The following is a 20,961-nucleotide window of genomic DNA, read 5'->3' as shown; positions in this document are numbered from 1 at the left end:
GCTCCCTCAGCGACTCCTGCTGCTCCAGCCCCTTCCCAGGAGACATTCCAGCCCATCAGGCTGGTGAAAGGACTTAAGCACAAGTCCTATGGGGAGAGGTTGAGGGACCTTGGGTTGTTTAGCCTGGAGAAGAGGAGGCTCAGGGGAGACCTTATAACTCTCTACAACTACATGAAAGGATGTAGTAGACAGGTGGGGGTTGGTCTTTTCTCTCAGGCAACAAACAGTAGGACAAGAGGGCACGGGCTTAAGCTCTGCCAGGGGAGGTTTAGGCTGGATATCAGAAAAAAAGTCTTCCCAGACAGAGTGGTCAGGCACTGGAATGGGCTGCCCAGAGAAGGAGGTGGATTCACCATCCCTGGAGGTTTTTAAACTGAGATTGGACGTGGCCCTGAGTGCCATGATCTGTTAATCAAAGTAGGGTTGGATTAAGGGTTGGACTTGATGATCTCAGAAGTCTCTTCCAACCCAACTGATTCTATAATTCTATGATCAGTGTCTTTCCTGAGTCGAAGGGCCCCAAACTGGACAAAGGACTTGAGGTGTGGCCTCACCAGTGCCCAGCAGAGAGGTGTGAAACAACCCCAGCTCATGTGTGGAAAGCTGTTGGTCAGGCTGACTTCAGCAGAAATGCAGGTTTCAAGGGGAATTTTTGCTTCTGCCCAGAGCAGTGACACACACAAAGAAATCAGAGCTGCTGCCGGGATTTGGGCACACAAGGGATCTTTTGTTCCTCTATGAGAACAGCAAGAAGCAGTCAGTCAGCCAGGGCACCAGTGGCTGTGCTGGCTCTCCCTGTGCCCATGGAGAAGCTTCCAGTCTGCTTTCAGGAGTGCTCACACCTCCTGCAGCCCCCAAAGGTGTAAAAGGCACCAACACCCCACACACCTCACCAGGACAGACACCATGCCCAGGGGAGGAGGTGGCTGCACTGCCCTGCAGGTAATGTGTGACCCAAACCACTCATTGCTCTGAATCCACAGCCTCAGCTATTAAAAACTGCCAAATGATCCCTCCTTTCACCACCCCAGCTTGACTCCATCACCTCCAGTAGCAGCACTTGTTGCAAATTAACTCAGTGTTGTGTATTTTGCTTAAAACAACATTGTCTCAGTGAACTGAGTGCATTTAGTCTCACACTGGGTATGTGGGGAGTTTCTAAAGAGCTGGTCACTGTAAAAATTAGAGGCTGTCACATATGAATTTTAATCACTTGCCTTTCTTTTTTTTAAGCTGTTTTACATGCAGGTGCTACAAAGCATCTCTCTACAAAACATCATCTTTGGGAAAAGCTCGTATTTAAAGAGCAGTTTTAACATGTGCTGAAATCACTGTAGGTGTTGAGGTGCTTTGTGAACTATTTTGACTCAAAAAAGGAAACATATGTTGCTGTACATCATTTGCACCCCTTGTCCAGCTCCCCCACAGGTTTTTTGCTCCCTTTTCCCCCCCCCCTCCTTTTAAATTGGCATTTTCTGATGACAAGACAAAACTAAACACAGGATCCAGCACAGTGGCCTATGAAAGTACCCCCAGTTCCATCTTATGGACACTACTGGCTTCAGGCAGGTGAGAAAGCAGAGGGGGACTTCACCAATACCTTAAGTTCTGCCTGGTCACCCTGTCTCTATATAGCCACGGCATACTAGAAGCTCAGAAAATTAAAAATCTAATTACCTCAATTTTACTCATTTAACACAAAGTCTTAGATTTTTGTGCCCTTTTTCCTTGCCATCTACTCAATCCCGTTCAATCACTTCCACTGTGCCTTTCCAGTGTGCTCTGGGCCACTAATGAAGCTCAAATACTCAGAAGACCCAGAAGGCTGTTTTCCTGCTCTCAGTCACATTGCAAGTTTGACCCTCTGTGATGGCAGATTTGAGTTTTATCCCTGCTCTGTAGGATGCACCAGACATAACCCAATTGTTTCAAAGCCCAGACACTGCCAAAGAAGTAAAGTTTTTACCCCAATTTAGGTTTAACACACTCACAGACCTCCACCCTGATGGCAGAGCTGCTCAAACACCCGTGTCCCACCTCACACTAACACCAATTGCCCAAAGCTGATCTGTAGGCACAGAGCATCCCACAGAGACAGTATTTGTGCTAAAGACAGGCAAAAAGCAGTCCTGTTCCATGCCCTTTATCCATCACTCATGAGCCATGCCATCCACACACCCTACTTGAGCAGCTCCACCCCTCTCCTTGGAGCAGTGCAGAGGGAAAAGCTTGGATCAGACTGTGGAGAGCAGAACTTCCAGTCAGCTTTCAGACTTGAAACACAGTGTGCTACATTTTAAGGCACATTTCAAATAAACAGGTAGATTCCTATAATCCATGTCCCAATCTTCTCTCAAGCCCTGTTTGAAACCCTCTTTTGTACCCAAACCTGCAATTACCATAATAACAGTCCAAAACAGAACTCACCAGAAGAGCACTGAACAGTGAGCATCTTGTTTAAGAGCTTTGAAGGTGGTTATTTTCTTGTCCCCTTGAAAATAGAGCAGTCTTAACCACCCAGAGACAGAAGTTATCAATTATAAGTCCCTGTCAGAAGTTGTTTTATTCTGATGAGAAGGAAAGCAGTCAAGAATCTTTGGTTAGAGCCCTCTGTTAGCCCACTGCCTGCAAAATTACCCAGGGATGTGGGAAAACACTGCCTTCCCTAGCACAAACTTCAGTTTCAAAAAAGCAAGTTGTTTCCTTGTATTTTAGACACTTGCCCAGGAAAATCCATGGTATCTTGTTCACTTGGTATGTTCTTAAAAAAACTATGCAGCTTGCAGCTCAGCCTGGATTCATATGAGGAAAAAACCCTAAACCTTCCTCCTATAGACAGATCCCCAGATTCCTGAATTCTTCTCAAAGGGGATTTGCCCAAAGCACAAGCACTTGCAGGAGGGAATTGCAGGCTGGACTCAGTTTGGGTACAACCCATCTGATCTCTACTCAAGGCAGTGCTCCCTCTGGATGCATTTCTGGATTGAACTCTGGCACATCCTTGATTAGAAACACATCCTAACTCATGACTAAATCCCAGACATGGCAGAAAACAGGTTGCAACGCCTGGAAAATGGTTTGGTGCTTACTCTTGCTATTAAAAGCCAGGGCTGTACAAAAATCTCAGCTAATCCACAAGCAAACATAAACACACTGGGCAAGTCCAGAGAACTACAATAAAATGATCCCTTTCAGCTGCCTTCCAAATTCTGGTTTAGATCATGACTTATCTGCTAAGAACAAAATCCTACATCTGCCCTCAGCAACGCAACAAACACAGAAATAAATAAAGTAAAACTCCCACCACATCCATCTGGTGAAGACACTGCTTCGAAGGATGAATAAATATCTCCAAATATCTGCCAGTCACCACCTAATTCAAAATCACAGTATCCCCATAAAAAACAACTAACATTAGTGCCTGGGTTTAGTTTGATTTTCTCACTGAATTATCTGAAATGTGGTTTCCTCTAAGCTATTAAACATGACATTTGCACAGTGGTTTGAACTTCTTCCAGGAAGCTCATCCAAGCAGCAGTAGCAGGAGGATTCCTGTCTGAATCATGGCTGCACCAAACCCCTGAGTTCCTGAGGACCACAGAGAACTCCACCAGCCCAGCAAGGAATAGTGGGGTCAAGCCAGCAAGCAGAATTCCACCACCTCACTCTCACTGCATAACTGCAACATTTAATTCCATCTTTTTCCACTCAGAGCATCCACTCACCTGGCCATCTGCTTATAGGCTTCCTCAGCCACTGCGAAGATGTGGGGATCCATGTCCCCCATGTTTTGGCCACTGTATGCATAAATGACATCTTGTTCATAGATTGGCAGGTGCTCATAGGGGTTGATGGCCACCAGCACGATACCTAAGAACAGATAAACAGGCAGGTATGTTACAAACCAAGCAGGCACTTAATATTTCAGGCTCTTCAGGGCTTGCCTGAGTTGTTTCGATCAGTTTTTTGAAAGATGATGCCTGAAGGGAAATAAAAGGATGAGGAGTGAACAGAGGCAGCACTCCTAAATCTTATCTCAGCATCTGCTTTAAAGGGCTTTGCTTTGATAGCACAGTAATGAGCTCCAGAACAGCTACAGAGCAGGCATACAAAACTGGTGATAAGAGCAAAAATTTATAATAACTTTCATTGTGTGAAGCCAGACTTTGCAGGATGAGTGAGGAAAACTAAACAGAGCCCGAGCCATCACTTCAGAAAAGCAACCAAGGCTCTGCTAGACCCAAACAAATACGCTGGGTTTTCCCCTGGCTTAAATCTCAAGTGCAAGCTCATAACAAAGGATGTACCCAAATCAAACTGAAATGCATAAATCATAGGAAAGGAATGCCAGAGCCTGCATTAAAGCTTTAATGCCTGCCTCCTCTCCAGCTCTAGGAATGCTGTGCCTGCCCAGAGGAGGCAGTGAGCCTTGGAATTAATGAGAGGCAAAGCCACACGTGGTGCTCCCTGTGTGCTCCAGGCAGCCAGTCTGCACCCAAGCGCTGACAAAGACCCACCTCTGCAGCACCTTCAGGTTTTGCAGGTTTAAAATGTTGTTGTGAGGAGTTCTGGGGAGCGTGGGACTGGTGGGACTGGGCCCCAGCCAGTTCAGGGCTTGGGCACCCTCAAATTACAGCAGGGAACTCTCAGCTGGCAGCAAACACCAGGAGATGTGATTTAACCTTCTGTGGAAGGCAAAGGTCAGTGTTGTCACCTGCCTCTGCAGGACATTAACACAGCTGCTCCACCTCCCCATGCCCTGCTCCTACCTGTTTGCTTCCTGGTTCTGCTACAGGCAGGCCTCCATTTCCCTTAGTCACCAAAAACACGACACAAGCCAACCTGAAGGGCTCAGATAAGCATTTTTCTGCACTCCTGAAGCACTTTATAGCCAAAGCATGGAGCACTTTGCACCCAGGCAGAGTCTGTAGCTAAAACTACACTTGCTAAGCCCAAACTCCTTTGCCTTCATTAACATGATGCTGTGCTCGAGGTTATCATAAACCTCCATGAGAGGCTGCATGAATGAAGCCTCACGGATTTTGGGTGAGGGCAGGTTTGCAGCTGACTGAAGGCACCTGTGCAGCTGCAAAAGCCTGCAGGTTATGCCAGTAGTTCCACATTACACTACTGACAGCCACAGAGGGTAGGTACTGGAGCGTAAGTCCTATGGGGAGAGGCTGAGGGAGCTGGGGGTGTTTAGCCTGGAGAAGAGGAGGCTCAGAGGTGACCTCAGCACTGTCTGGAACTGCCTGAAGGGAAGTTCTGGCCAGCTGGGGGTTGGTCTCTTCTCCCAGGCACTCAGCAATAGGACAAGGGGGCACGATGGGCTCAAGCTCTGCCAGGGGAAATTGAAGTTGGAGAGCAGGAAAAACTTCTTTGCAGAGAGAGTGCTCAGGCATTGGAATGGGCTGCCCAGAGAGGGGGTGGATTCCCCATCCCTGGAGGCTTTTCAGCTGAGCTTGGCCGTGGCACTGAGTGCCATGATCTGGTAAAGGGACTGGAGTTGGACCAAGGGTTGGATTTGATGATCTCGGAGGGCTTTTCCAACCCAATCCATTCTATGATTCAAGGACACTTTTTTAAAACGTCATCTCTTCCTCTCAAGCATTTTCTCAACAACCCTGAACTGAAACAATCACAGCTCCACACACCAGGCTTAACCCCACCACACAAGAGGTCCCATGGACCGTGCTGAAATCCTGCAGCTCATCACAGGGCAAGGGGGAACAGCTTCAAACTGACACAGAGCAGGGTTAATGGGATATTGAGAAGGAATTTCTGGCTGTGACAGTAGTGAGGCCCTGGCACAGGTTGGGCAGAGAAGCCATGGCTGCCCCATCCCTGAAGGTGTTCTAGGACAGATTAGATGGGGCTTGGAGCAACCTGGGCTAATGGAAGGTGTGGAAAATAATGGAATGGAATGGAACAGGCTGAACTTTAAGGTCGCTTCCAACCCAAACCATGCTGGGATTTTATGAACTACCTTTCCTTTTTTTCTTTTATTTCTTTTTTTTTTTCCTTCAATTTTTTAAGTTGCCATTTGTTGTTATCCATTCACAGGTAATTATTGTCCTGAATAGCTCTGGCAAGCCACCCTCTCCAAAAATGATAAACCCAAGTTCACCTGCCCTCCTTTCACTTTGAATTCAAGGGTTAGATCATGGCCCAAACCATTAACAAAAGGAAGGATGTAACAGCATAAGAAGGTTTTTCACAGTCTTTCAGGAGGAAAACCCTCCATGAATATTTCTCAGTTGGATCACTCTGGCACACTGCTGTTCTTTGGTGGTTTGCTGTATCCTACATTTTCCCTGTAGGGGCTGCCAAGCACATGCAAAGTTGGCCACAAACTCATCTGATAAGATGTTCCCACTGAGGGCTGTTGGAAACACCAGCTGCTGTGGAACTGGACCAACTGGACCATGAGCTCAGAGAGTTCACAGCGCACCAACCCTCAAAAACCACCTCTGGTTTTACAAACTACCACCTGTTGGCACACACCTGTGTCTCCCACCCATCTCAAAAATCACAGTACCCAGACTTTCCTTAGGCTGGAGTGAGTCCCAAGGGGTTTCTCCGAGGACCCACAGCTCTCCAGGAGCTGAACATGTGGCCTGGACACTCACCACAGTACGTGTAGATGTGGTTGGACTCGAGGAACCTGACTTTGAGGTTGTGCAGGACTGCAGGCTCATGCAAGTAGCTGAGGACTGTCAGGTCATTCTCTCCCACCAGGATATCTGGATTGCGTAGGAAAGGCAGCTCATTTCCTTGGAGGCCAATGGGATACTCGTAGAGCTGAAGAGACACACACGAGGAACTTGAGAACACAAAAAACAACAGCTCCTTTAATGTCTTATAACTTACCCAAGCATAAGTCCATCCTGATACTATAAAACACATCCTGCTCTAAATGAAATTAAAAGCTATGGGGACCTGGATGACACACGACCAGGTGACAGGTCAGCCCTCTGGTAAATGGCTTTGAGGTGGCCAACACGAGGTCCTGGAGGACACTGAAGTTGCACAAGCACCAACCTGAGCATATCTGAGTTGTTTTCAGATCAGCCTTGGGGCAAACAGCCTTTACCCAGCTCTGAGCAGTAACAGGCACCACACATAAAACCACAGCTGGATCTGATCTAAGTATCTTTGTGCTCTTTGAAAAGAAGACTCATTTCAAACTAGACCACGTTCTTACCATCAGAGCGATTTCTCAACTAATTTCTAATTCAAGTTACTTTTATACCCAAACCCTGACACCCCTTCAGGCAGAGAGGACATGAAGAATTGCAAAGCCCCTGGTGCTTCAGTGTCTGAGGAGCTGCTGAAGATACCATATGGCCAGCCTTATGCTGTTTTTGAGTCATCCCCAAGTGAGCAGCAGAGTCACCAACTAAAGAAAAACTCTAATTTTTTTTCACTGTGGAGGAAAAATTCTTCCTGTGATGTTGCTTCCCACAGGGTGTCTCAGGAAGGTGTTCTGATGCTCAAGTACCAGTAGAAGAGAAGAATCCCAGTTTGCAAGCACAAGGGCACCAGTACCACTGCACTGGCACTGGAACACTGCCTGAGCAAACAGCACAAGGAAAGGTGCCCCAAGTGCACAAGGACAGGGTCTTTCAGCACATCAGACAACCTCAGGCTGGTTTTATTCTCCAATTCCATGTTGTCAATGCCAATTTTCAAGAGTTTGCACTCAGTCTCACATCTTAATGGCAAACACACCAGGGATTCCTTGTGATATTTAAAAGTCAGTTCTTCATTCAGAGGGAATACTCTTGCACACAAAGCAGAGCCAGAAACCACAAAAGCCATGAAAATTCACTTACTGTACAAGGACAAAAGAGAAGCACTAAACTGTTGGGTAATGCATGTTGGCTGTCAGGAACAAAAGGCTTTCAACAGCTTCAAATCCCCTCAAGATATGTAACTGGGTATCTCCAATCTGATGGACATGAGTGCTCCCTCCCCTTCCTAAAGCTTTTCAGTCCAACATGACTCAATCCAGGCAGGGTTTCATATAGAAAAGCATCACTGGGTTCTCCCAGAGACCTTGGGTCTCTTGTACAACACTTAAATGAGATACTCCATGTTTCACCATGACAGTGACATCCTTATTAAGATACTACCTACAGCACCTAGAAATCCTTTTGTCGCTTTGTACTTTAATGTTGCTGATTCTTAACTCAGATGCCCAAAAAATGAGAGTTTGCAGGACTTCTTAGCCCCTTTGATTTCCAGGAAAATACCCAGAAGAAAGAGGGGAAAAACAAAATGTCACCCAAGTGCAAAAACTGCTAGAGAGCTCAATCAGAACGGAAGGATGGAGGTTCTAGCACCCAGATATATAAGCAGATGTACTTTGGCAACCTGAGCACAAGAGGAGGGAAGGAGTGCTGGAAATGAGATAGGCACCCACCTGTACCCAGGCACCCACCTGTGACCAGCCCAGGGGCTCCCATCATCATCAGGACATGGAGCTGCTGGAGTGATAACAGAGAAAGCCACACAGATGCCCCAGAGCTGGAGCCCCTCTGCTCTGTGGCCAGGCTGGGAGAGCTGGGGGGACTCACCTGGAGAAGAGAAGGCTCCAGGGACACCTGAGAGCCCCTGCCAGTGCCTAAAGGGGCTCCAGGAGAGCTGGAGAGGGACTGGGGACAAGGCATGGAGGGACAGGACACAGGGAGTGGCTTCCCAGTGCCAGAGAGCAGGGTTAGATGGGATATTGGGAAGGAATTGCTGGGTGTGAGGATGGGCAGACCCTGGCACAGGTTGGGCAGAGAAGCTGTGGCTGCCCCTGGATCCCTGGAAGTGTCCAAGGTCAAGCTGGATGGGGCTTGGAGCAACCTGGGCTGGTGGAAGGTGTTCCTGCCCATAGCAGGGGGTGGAACTGGATGACATTCAAGTCCCTTCCAACCCAAACCATTCTATAGTTCTATGATGATTCTCTGTCTGGTGCTTCCAAGGGATAGTGGGGTGGCATCTGTGCATCTCCTCATGCAGATTTATCAACATGGAGGGTAGAAAAAGCACCTCTAAGAGTAGGATCATCCATCCTTTACCCTGCTCAGAAAGCTGCCCTGTGCTGGAAGAGCAAACTGGGGAGAACAAAAGCAGCCGAGGCTGAGCCAGGAAAAAGCCACTACACCAAGCACTGGATACAGATTCCCACATCAATGACTTTCTTTGCAAACCTGGCACATTCACACACCAACAGTCTGTACTTGTGCTGCTGAGAAAGAAAAATTGTTCTGTTAAGCAGCCTCATCAACCACATCTCGTTCCTGTTCTCCATCTTCCCACAAAGCAATAGGGTGAAAATATTCCCCACGGTGTAGAAATGGTTGGTTGACAGTGGATGTGAATTACTTCCCTCCCTTGGACCAGGTTCAATTTGGATTAAGTGGTCTCTATTAATTCTTTTAAGCTACAGAGCAGATTACCCTCCAGACAACTGAGGAAACCCTACCTGCTCTGTGGAGAAAGCTGGTTTAGGAGAAACTCTTCATGAAAAATGTATTTATTCTTCCTGCTACAGCAGCCACCTCATGGTGGGTATATAGCATGGCTGCTCCCTTCCCATAAATGACAGAAATTTGCAGCTGGTGCAAATGCCATAGTTAACTTCATCTGCAATTCCCTGCTGTCACCCAAAGTCCCACTCCAAGAGCTTTTTGTGTAGCTGCTCTTCCCCAGCCTCCATCCTGCTTTGGGAATGATTTATTGTTGGCTGCCTGTGCATTTGGAAGCAGCACTTTCTCTAGAAAACATCTACATTTAAATGAGTTTTGTGTTTTTGTCTTTTAAAGCTATTTGTTTAAAAATAAAACTGAGCAAAAAACGGGTTTTACATGAGGTTACAGTTAAAGAGAAAAATAAATGCGTGGAGAAAGCTGTTGCACAGCAGTCATTCCCATGCTCTGTGTGATTCTTCCATCAGTACCCAAGGTTCAGTGGATGCCACCAGTCGTGCTCTTCACAGTTTGTTCAGCAGCAAAGAGCACAAACTGGTACTTCTAACATACTGCTGCTATTAAAAAAAAAATACATCCTGATATCACAGACTACCACAAGTTTGCCAGGAGATGAAAAGAGATGATGGAGGTCAAGGACTTTTCTCACAACCTACTTTCACACAAGTGTCTGGGGACAGAACGGGCAGGGACAATTTGGAAGTGTTAAGGCAATAAATCACATTTTAAACTACTTCACAGAAACTATGAGATGGCTCAGGCTTCTTCACACATTAATTCGAAGCTTTAAATTACTAAAAAGAATAACGAGGTTCAAAAGCTTACAGTTTCATCTTCAAGTTTCAGCTGGAGGCTTTTATCTCCCTCTTTGTAATCCTTGATAACTTCTGCTGATCTCCAAACTTCATCAGGGTCAGGAATCCAAACCCTCGTGTACTGCAGTGGAGGAGAAAAAAAGAGAAAGAAAAAGTTTAAACATGACAAAACCTCAGGAAATTAAATGAGAAAGAAATTAATTCTCTATTAATACAATCCGACACTCATTGTAAAGTCAGTGCAGCTAAACCAATTATTTCAGTCCAAAAAAAAGTTCCAGTTTTAGTTTTTGGGATAAATTATGAACTAGAAGTCTGGTTTTCAATCAAGCTTCCCCTAGATGAGGTGCACACTGGCTTGTTACTAATCTAACAAAGAAGGGCAGAGCCTCCAGGTAAACGTGGAATTTAAGTTCCCTGGGAAAAAAAACAACCTTCCAGAAGCTTTTATGAACTAACACAATCCAGCCCAAGCAGACTATACACCAAAGAGTATTTATTTTGCAATACCCAAACCCACTGTCATGGAGCAAGGCAGGCAAAAAACAACAGCAAAACCAACTCCTTCAGCAGGAGACAAACCTGCACACAGGATTAAGGTCTCCAGGAAAATACAACTAAGATTTTTGGCCACCTACATCCCCAAGGCAGACCTGCATAGCCTAGTCAAAGAGTCCATGAATGGACAAGACATAAGAGAGAGCAGCACTGCTCACATATAAGGAGATCATGGCTTCACTCTGGGCCACAGCACCCTCTGCTAACGAGATTTAATTGTTTCTATGATGCAGAGATAAATATTGTGCTGCACAAAAGCATCCCCTTGTGCTCAGCAAGTAGTCACTGCTGTGCAGAGACCTCCAGGACTTTCCTGGGAGTTGGGACAAAGAGGCTGCAGACCCACCACAGGCTTCCCTCACCCTCCACATCCACCTTTTTCTGCTCACAGGGATGCCAGGGCAAGGTCCTGAGAACAAGGAACCCAAAATTGCTTCACCTTTGCATCTTGGATCAGGCTTTGGTTGCTGGTCATGGACCCACAAAGCCAGTCTGATGCTGGCCCCAGTCAGTCAGCAGAGATTCAGTGGGAACACCTCAATAACCACTAATTTATTGGCATTTTGTTGGTATCTCTCCCCCCTACTCTTCCTATTGACTGAAATAAGAACTATAAAACCTTATTCTGACTCAAAACACAAGGAGCTGGAGGAAAGGCTGAGATTAGCTCAGTTGGTTAAAACTTGGTAGTAATAATACCAAGGTCATGGGTTCAATCCCCTGTATGGGCCATTGACTTAAGAGTTGGACTTGATGATCCTTGTGGGGTCCCTTCCAACTCAGAATAGTCTGGGATTCTGAAAATGCTGCTCTGCCACCTAAGTCTGTGAAATTCCAGCAAATCTGACAGCAGCACTGTAGCAACAAAGATGGTTTTAACCTCCATCTTACAACCACCAAACCCCAGCACCTGATGGCCAAGTAACATTTTGTGCCAACCCATCAGCTAAAACAGCAGTGGCCACCATCAGGCAGGCCACTCTGCAGCTGAAAAGCAATAGATTTTCATAAGTATCACATGCAATTATTTTTAGAGCTGCTCAATAGCTACAGCAGCAGGAACCTTTAGATGTTACTGGAGCTACACAATTGTATTGCCAGAACAGCAGTTTTATCATGAAGGGAATGGATAAATAGATAAATAAATGTGCTCGGGGGAGGCATTTCTCAGCACATCAGCTCCAGCAACCCACGAGCCTTCAGCGCTCTCCCACCATAAGGAAAGGAGGCTGAAGTGAGGAAGGGGCTGGTTCAGGACCCCAAGGCAATTTCCCTTGTGCCCCCCAGCAAACAGCTGACACATCCCTGCAGCATGGCCAGGAGCCCCACCTTTGGCTGGCCCTTGAAAACAGAAGTAGGTGCAGCTATGGAGATGATGCTGCATCACTCAGCTTTCCTCATCTGTTTCTCCAGGTCCCAAGTCTACAGAAGAGCTTTACTGATTATTCCTGCAGCTTCCATCCTCCTGCAAAGCACCTTCTCTGCCCTTTCATCCCCACCACTGTGGATTCAGCCACTGCCAGCTCTCTCCTGGAGGAGATTCAGACATGCTCTAGAAATGCCCAAATAGTCAAGGACAGGATGTACCCAGCTCAAGGCAGCTTCAAAAACAAGACACTGCTGGTCTTGGCAACCTTGCAAATTCTCCACCTGCACAGGAGGGCTGGGTTGAGCCCTGGACCTGCCTGGACAGGCAGGTGCAGACAGAGACACGCTGACCCCAAAGCAACCCAAAAACCACAGTGGTGCTTGTGGACGCTTTGGTGAATTAAATTTGGGTGCTCCTCCAGCAGCAGTGAGAGGTCACACTGGTCACCCTCAGCAGTTCATCATCACCAACCATGGCCAGGAGCCATCCAACTCCCAGGTGTGACAGAAAGCCCAGAACTGCTGGTGGAGGGTGGCAGCTCTCAGCATCCCCTGCCCACAACGCGGTGGTGGGAGACTTCACATCTCATCAGCCATCCTGATGACAAAACCACGAAGTTTTAATAATAAAACTGATTTTCCAAGACTTTGTGTATACACACACATGCGAGGGGTGATGTAGTACAGGAGGCAACGGGACAGAGATGTTTGCAAGGTCTCAAAAGCCCTGGGGGTAATTCATTCCCTGCCTGGGAGATCCCAAATGCCATCAAGCACTCCATGCACCAAGTGCTTCCCATCCTGCTGAACAGCCACGGGCTGTTGGAATAGGCTGCTGTGAATGCATCTCCCCAGCATCCATAATGCAGCCCTCTCGTGCATGCACATACACAAAGAACACCATTTACTTTGCTTTTTCACCATCCTCTCTTCCTTGTTGTGCTCCAGCAGAGAGACACAAACGCTCAGCCCTCCAGGCAGGGCAGGCTGCTCTACAAAACCCCCCACCAAAGCCTTCCCTTTGACTCAATAAATCCCAAATATGTCAAGCCATAAAGCACTGGAATAAAAGCACTTTGTCATTCTTACATCTTTGTAAGGAGAGCTTTAATTAAAACCTGAGGAGGCTTGGAGGCAGCCCATGGTGGGGGCACCTGTAGCACCACGCTCGCCCTGCCTGCATTCTTTGCCTCCAACCTGTTCCTCCAAAACAGCTTCACACACCACATATTTCACAAATAAACCCACACAAAGCAGAGCCACCAGGTCACCAAAACCATGGACCCATTCAGAGAGCATCCCTGTGAATGAGCCACTACTCCCACATTCACACCTCCAGCACAATTATACCACTACATTCGCCATGTCGTGGCTTCATGAGCTTTAACAGCCTCTTGGTCTTCTGGAGGAGCTTGTTATAAAGAAAAAGGGCAGGTGGATCCATTTGAAAGCACTGGGAACAAAGGATTAACTTGACTTTAGGCTCAGCAGACACCACCCCGGGGAAACCACTTATCCCAACACTCCAGTGTCCCCATCCATTTTCTTTTTTTTAAAAAAGGATTTTCCTCAACCCTCCAGGATGCCTTTAAACGATGTGTTAAAATTAACCCGAAATAGCTCCACATGCCCAGCCTCTCAAGAAAAAAAATAAAAACAAAACAAAACCTGGTTTGCTTTGTGTCTTTTTAAACCAGATCCCCAGTAAAGCTCTGGAAGCCTCTTGCTTTATTCCACACAGATTAAGCAGAAGCTTAATAATTCAATCCCCGCCTCCTGATTTGATTTATATTTTAGCACTCTGCTGCTGAGGATGCAGATTAAAACCAACATTAAATTGGAAGAGGCAGGTCTTGTTTTATTGTTTTGAAGCCCTTGGTGCTGGCCCAAAGCACTTCCAGCAAGCTCTGGGCAATGTGCTTGGTGGATGCTCCATGAAGGGATGTTGGTCTGCATGGAAGGAGTTGTAAATGTGTGGAGAGAGTATCATTTTCATTACATTAAGAAAACTGCATAACTTTTTATCATGCAAAAAATATTAAAAATTAGCTATCTCGGTTTAGTCTAGAATGTTTGGTGGTTGCAAGTCTTTATGGCAGCCTGGAAATCAGCAAAATCCATCTTTATTGTGATTGGTTTTTAATCCCCCAAGTTATTTCAGGAATGGCAATGCTCACAGGTGACCCTGGGAAGTTTTCATTGCTCCTGAGTCAAGGGCATTTTGCCAGGGGCATCCTTCCAACAAACTGCAGATAGAGAGGGAGGGCACAGCAGAAAACCCACAATGCTGGAAATACAATAGCACAAACCACCTCACAGGTAGGAATTCAGTAATAAAGATTAAGATACAGTCTCTCATTACAAAGACTCTTCCACACTGGTTAAGCAAATCTTAAGAAAGGATTTCAGTAGAAACCAGGGACAGTGATTTGTTAAAAACTCAAAGGTCAGCACACAAATACCAACTAGAACAAGGTGGAAATTGGGACAAATCTCTGTGTATTTTTCTCTGTGGAGCAAGCACAATTCCACCTTTCCCCCTTTGCAGTGGGCTTATTGCCAATCTCATTCTGAATTGTTCAGTGGTCCAGTATTGCTGGATGCTTTTGAAGAGGAAAAAAGAAGCATACAAAATTAAAAACAGCAGTAGCTTCAGCCCTGGCTTCCCAAGAATATTTATATTTACACACACAGCATGTGAATGGTTAAGCAGATTACATTGAAACAGTCCAATAACTACTCCCAGCTCTCACAGGCTATCTGTTACTAAAATTAAAGTTCCCCCAAACTGTGCTCTTCACAAGTAAGAGGAAAGCACAAGCTGTACTTTAAATTAAGAGTGGTCATATCACACACTCTGGATATAATTTTCTTTTCCCCTTTTTTTTTTTTTAAACTAGTATTAAAGATCACTCCACAGAGATCATTTAAAGAGACTCTTGCAGAAAGGAAAACCCAGAAGACTTTACTTGCAGCCACTGGATGGATGCTCAGGGCATCCCCTTCCAGCTCTGCACCAAATCAAACTGAAGTCTCTTCATTATTTTGCACTGGGGGTGCAGTCCTGAGCTGAACTGGGGTCACCAGCACATGTTTTTGTCCATCCACTTGCATTTCACCCAAGGCAGCAGGATCCTACATCCCCCATAAATTACAAGTGGTTGTTCATGGAGTTATTTAGCTGGGGGTGTTTGTGCAAACCACCACACCTGTCAGTGCTGGGAAGAGCTGCTCTAAGGGTGCTGGCAGGACAGGGACATGAAAAGGCACCAGCTCAACAGCCCTCCTTGGTGGCCTGCAGCCTTAAAATTCCCTTCTGCCCCACTTGGCAGTGACTCAGGAGAAAAATCTGCTTCGCCCGTGACACAGCGAGGCACAGGCGAGGTGCTCTGGAAAAGACCTCCCCATGAAGGGACTTGTGGATCATAATCTTTTTTATTATTATTTACAATACTGAATGTCAAAGCAGATGGCAAACCATAATCCTCCCTTTCCCATCCTCTGAATGAGATTTCCCCCCCAGGAGTGATTTCTCCCCAGTCTGACAGACAAGCAAAGCCCATATTTAGGTCAGACCTCCCCGAGCTGTGCTGGGACTGCAGGACCGGCTGACCCCTGTACCTCACCCTGGTCTGGCTTCTCTACTTGCTGTTCAGTACCAGCAGCTGACAAACCCTCACAAGGGGCAGGAGGGATGGCAGAGCCTTTCACTGCTTGTAACAGAGCGGGCAAGAATGCCCCAGTGTTGCACACACTGCTCAGCACCAGTACCTGGGCAGCTCCCTCAGCTACTCCTCATCAGACTTGTGCTCCTCAGACCCTTCCCCAGCTTCACTGCCCTTCTTTGGACACATTCCAGCACCTCACAGAATCATAAATTCGATTGGGTCAGAAAAAACCTTCAAGATCATCAAGTCCAACCCTTGGTCCAACTCCAGTCCCTTTACCAGATCATGGCACTCAGTGCCACGGCCAAGCTCAGCTGAAAAACCTCCAGGGATGGGGAATCCACCCCCTCTCTGGGCAGCCGATTCCAATGCCTGAGCACTCTCTCTGCAAAGAAGTTTTTTCTGATCTCCAACTTCAATTTTCCTTGGCAGAGCTTGAGCCCATCGTGCCCCCTTGTCCTATTGCTGAGTGCCTGGGAGAAGAGACCAACCCCCAGCTGGCCAGAACTTCCCTTCAGGCAGTTCCAGACAGTGCTGAGGTCACCTCTGAGCCTCCTCTTCTCCAGGCTGAACACCCCAGCTCCCTCAGCCTCTCCCCACAGCACTTGTGCTCCAGTCCCTTCTCCAGCCTCGTTGCTCTTCTCTGGCCCCGCTCCAGCCCCTCAATCTCTTTCCTCAACTGAGGGGCCCAGAACTGAACACAACACTCAAGGTGTGGCCTCCCCAAGGCAGAGTCCAGGGGAAGGGTCACTGCCCTGGGCCTGCTGGCCACGCTAGTTTGGATCCAGGCCAGGATCCCCTTGGCCTTCTTGGCCACCTGGGCACACTGGTGGCTCCTGTTGAGCTTCCTGTCCCTCAGTCCCCCCAGGTCCCTCTGCCTGGCTGCTCTCCAGCCACTCTGTGCCCAGCCTGGAGCGCTGCAGGGGGTTGGGGTGGCCAAAGGGCAGGACCTGCACTTGGCCTTGTTGAACTTCATCCCATTGGAATCAGCCCATCTCTCCAGTCTATCCAGATCCCTCTGCAGAGCCCTCCTGCCTTCCAGCAGGTCGACACTCCCTCCCAACTTGGTCTCATCAGCAAATTCACTGATGATGGACTCAATCCCCTCATCTAAATCATCAATAAAGATGTTAAACAGGGCTGGACCCAACACAGACCCCTGGGGAACACCACCAGTGACCGGCCACCAGCTGGATGCAGCTCCATTCACCAGCACTCTCTCAATGTCCTTCTGCCCAGTACCAGTACCTGATGCTGGGAAGATGCAGAACAGGTATTTTATTTCAGACTTTCCATCTTTTTGCTCAACTACAAGAGTGCATCCCTTACAAGAAACTTAAGGTCTAGTGTCTTAGATATTACTGCATTAGTATTTTTTGCCAAGCCTACAACAATATAATACACCTGGACATGAAGTTTTCAGCCTGTAAAAGTTAATACTGAGTCAGGTTTAGGTAAATGGCACTGCTTTTTTTTTTTTTTTGGTTTATCCCTTGGTCTAAATGAGTCTTTTTAAGAGTTTAACAATGCTTGGTCAATTGTATTTCACTTTGTTATATCATTGCAATTCTTCTTGTTAATAGAACTGGGTAAACCATTCTTAAGTTTCTACTAATTAGAAGGGTAATATAGTATATTAGAAAAGATAGAGCTCATTTTAAGCATTAATAGTAATGTCTTACCAAACCTTCTGACAGGAATTTCAGGATTATACATTAATAAGTTCTTTCCACTTCCAAACATTTTATTTGCCACTTAATTTATACAAATGACAAAATAGAGTTTACCACATACGCTGTTCTACAAGAGAGAGGGATGTTGGCATCAATATTTTTGGTCATAAATAAAACTGAAAACTCAAAGCCAGATTAAAAATTTATAGCAATTTTAATTTAAAGTGTTTTTAATTAAAGAGCTGTTACAGAATTTCTTATACTCTGACAAACAACATTCCCAGCAGGACCCTGGGGGCACCCACTCACCACAAGGACCTCCACTAGGAAAAGACCAACTTCTCCCTCACCCTAAAAACCCAAAAATGTTGAAAGGAGAGTTTATGACTTGCAAAACAGCATTTAAACTCTCAGCAAGGGACAACCAGTACAAGACCACCATGCTCAAGAGGCAGAGCAAAAAGAATGATAGGGTTTTACTTCTTAAAAAGCGTAAAGAAAGCATCATCTTGAGCTACAGAATGCAAGTGTTAACCTGCTGAGAGTGTTCAAGGCAAAGGAAACAAGAGTGACACGCTGCAGGAGCGTCTCTAATTCCTCAACGTGAGAACAAGCATTGTGTGTGTTTCCCAGGCTGATAAAAACACAAACTCACACAGCTGAGCCAAGGGAGGTGAGCCCAACCTACACCATCCCTCACATTCCCCATCATCCTCATGCTACAAACCTGGCCACAGACCCAGGAAAAGCATACAAATGCTCACCCAGGGCATACCCCATTTAAAGCAGGGTCCTGAATTTTGGAGAGCATCTCTCCATCTCGGAGTGCTGCAGGGGTCCCAGGATTTGAGCTAACAAATCTGAGCTTTGCTGATGCCTCCCAGGCACAGAGATATTACCCTCTCCCCTGAAGAGATGTCACACTGACGGATGGCTCCAAGCCTCCCACCAGCACTAAATTTGCTCTATTTTTCCTCGTGGAATTTTACTCCCCTGCCCAAATTAACTCAGATGATGATTTGCATAAAGTGTCACAGCAGCTGAGCAGTACTTGGACAAGCAGCATCTGCAGCATTTATCCACTGGCTCATTAGCAGCGTATCTAATGAAGGGGCATTAAAAGGCTTCAGTTCATCATTGCAGCAACTTCATGTCACCAAGGGCAGACAGAAAACTGGCACAGAGCAGAGTGGGGCTGCAGGCAAGCCCTGACACCAGGACAGCAAAACTGGGGGTACACTTGAAGCCTTCACTTAATTAAGCATGACTTTCAGGATGATTTCCAAGACTAATCAATAGTCTTACATGTAACTAACAGCCAACTTGTGTATTCCCATCCTCTCCCCTGCCACTTCTTCCATGGCATCTCAGCATTGCTAGTTACTGCAGGTTTAATTAAGAGTGACAAGTTCAGCATCAAGGTCTTCAGAGCACACAGCCCTGGTCTCACTGCAAAATTCCTCCTGAACTAAGTCATTAGATGTTGCAAAACTACATAAAGCCCCAAGAGCTTGGGGGCAATGCAAACAAACAATTTAGTCTTAATTTGGGGTGAAAAAGCAGTCCCTCCTGGGCTGGGGAGCGACTTCCTCAGAGGTATAGAGAGACCAGGATTTGCTCTGGGCAGTGCAACAACTCTTGTGTTTTCACTTCATCCCTCTCTCCTTTCAAAAAGAACAAGACCAAACCTCTCTGCAAGGGTCAACAAGCCTTCACCCACAGGGGACATGCACTGCCACCTGCACTGCCAGTGTCCCACGGCAGCCCAAGACGCTTCAGGAGGAGAGTTGTGCCCAGTTAATTGGAGCTGACAGCACTTGGGGTCTCTCTGTGGTCCTTTCCATCCTTGGATGAAGTTGAGCACAGGAGCCCTTTGGCTTTGGTAGCTCTGAAGCATTGCTGGGGAAGGCTGAGGGCTGGCAGTGAGGATGCAGCCAGAAACTTGATGAAATCATGGGGTTCAAGGCAGGGCTGCTCCTCTGGATATTTAAGCCTGGATTTAAAGCACGTACTCCACGGAAGAATTTAGCAAACCCTGGAAAAAACCCTTCAAAACCTAACATTAGAGCAGCACTAAGAGATGCCCATCACCAATCTGTGAGTGAGAGTCCCCTCCCCAGGTTCTGTGGTCCATCAAAAGCAGGGAATCATAATCCCACAAACAGCACTGAGTTTCCCTATCAGGCCTGGCCCAGCCCTGCAAAGCACTCACCATTTGCTCTACTAGATGCTTACCATCACCATCCATCCACTGTCACACTGCCACAAAGATGGATGCTCCACAACCCCCTAAATCCCTGCAGAGTCCCTGGGGAAGCACAAAGAGGCTGGTGATAAAGCAGATCCAGGTAATGATGCCCTTGACTTGCAGATTCTCCTGGAAAAGTTCAACAGGAGCCACCAGTGTGCCCAGGTGGCCAAGAAGGCCAAGGGGATCCTGGCCTGGATCCAAACTAGCGTGGCCAGCAGGCCCAGGGCAGTGACCCTTCCCCTGGACTCTGCCTTGGGGAGGCCACACCTTGAGTGTTGTGTTCAGTTCTGGGTCCCTCAGTTGAGGAAAGAGATTGAGGGGCTGGAGCGGGGCCAGAGAAGAGCAACGAGGCTGGAGAAGGGACTGGAGCACAAGTGCTGTGGGGAGAGGCTGAGGGAGCTGGGGGTGTTCAGCCTGGAGAAGAGGAGGCTCAGAGGTGACCTCAGCACTGTCTGGAACTGCCTGAAGGGAAGTTCTGGCCAGCTGGGGGTTGGTCTCTTCTCCCAGGCACTCAGCAATAGGACAAGGGGGCACGATGGGCTCAAGCTCTGCCAGGGGAAATTGAAGTTGGAGAGCAGAAAAAAATTCTTTGCAGAGAGAGTGCTCAGGCATTGGAATGGGCTGCCCAGAGAGGGGGTGGATTCCCCATCCCTGGAGGTTTTTCAGCTGAGCTTGGCCGTGGCACTGAGTGCCATGATCTGGTAAAGGGACTGGAGTTGGATCAAGGGTTGGACTTGATGATCTCGGAGGGCTTTTCCAACCCAATCCATTCTATAATTCTATGAAAATTTGTGGCCATCAGGGCAGCAGCACTTTTGGCCCAACAGCCCTTTGCCAAGCATGTCCCCTGGTTCCACAACTCATGAGATGCTCATGGCCATGCTCCAGCATCACCCAGCTCCTCCAGGGCTCCTCACCTTTCCTTACAAATCACTGATTAAAACATTGGCACATTGCACAGGATTATAAAAAAATCCTTGACCCAGGATGACCCCCATGGTCCTAACTCAGCTAAATTGATACTTTTTCTACTCCAGTAAGGGTCACTGGAGTTCTACAGATTTGTTTCTTTTCCCCTTTTTCCCTTTTTTAATTAAAAACCGTCATGCAGGGGCCAAGTGTTTCTGAAGCATGACTTGCACCAAACTG

General features: G+C 47.1%; 1 protein-coding gene across 2 annotated transcripts in view; it reads right to left on the bottom strand.

Moving 5' to 3' along the window:
• MYO5B (myosin VB) overlaps positions 1 to 20,961 on the bottom strand; it is a 172,605-nt gene that overhangs the window by 129,888 nt on the left and 21,756 nt on the right. For both annotated transcript variants that reach the window (XM_071580010.1, XM_071580011.1), the window contains exons 2-4: positions 10,305 to 10,415; positions 6,630 to 6,801; positions 3,726 to 3,870 (exon numbers count right to left, since the gene is read on the bottom strand). In XM_071580010.1, the coding sequence (XP_071436111.1) occupies positions 3,726 to 3,870; positions 6,630 to 6,801; positions 10,305 to 10,415 (428 nt within the window). The remainder of the gene's footprint in view (positions 1 to 3,725; positions 3,871 to 6,629; positions 6,802 to 10,304; positions 10,416 to 20,961) is intronic.

This window comes from Pithys albifrons, chromosome Z (genome assembly GCF_047495875.1).
Source record: "Pithys albifrons albifrons isolate INPA30051 chromosome Z, PitAlb_v1, whole genome shotgun sequence".
Taxonomy (NCBI): Eukaryota; Metazoa; Chordata; class Aves; order Passeriformes; family Thamnophilidae; genus Pithys; species Pithys albifrons.
The sequence above is the reverse complement of the archived record's forward strand: the minus strand, read 5'-3'. Positions and strand labels throughout refer to the sequence as shown.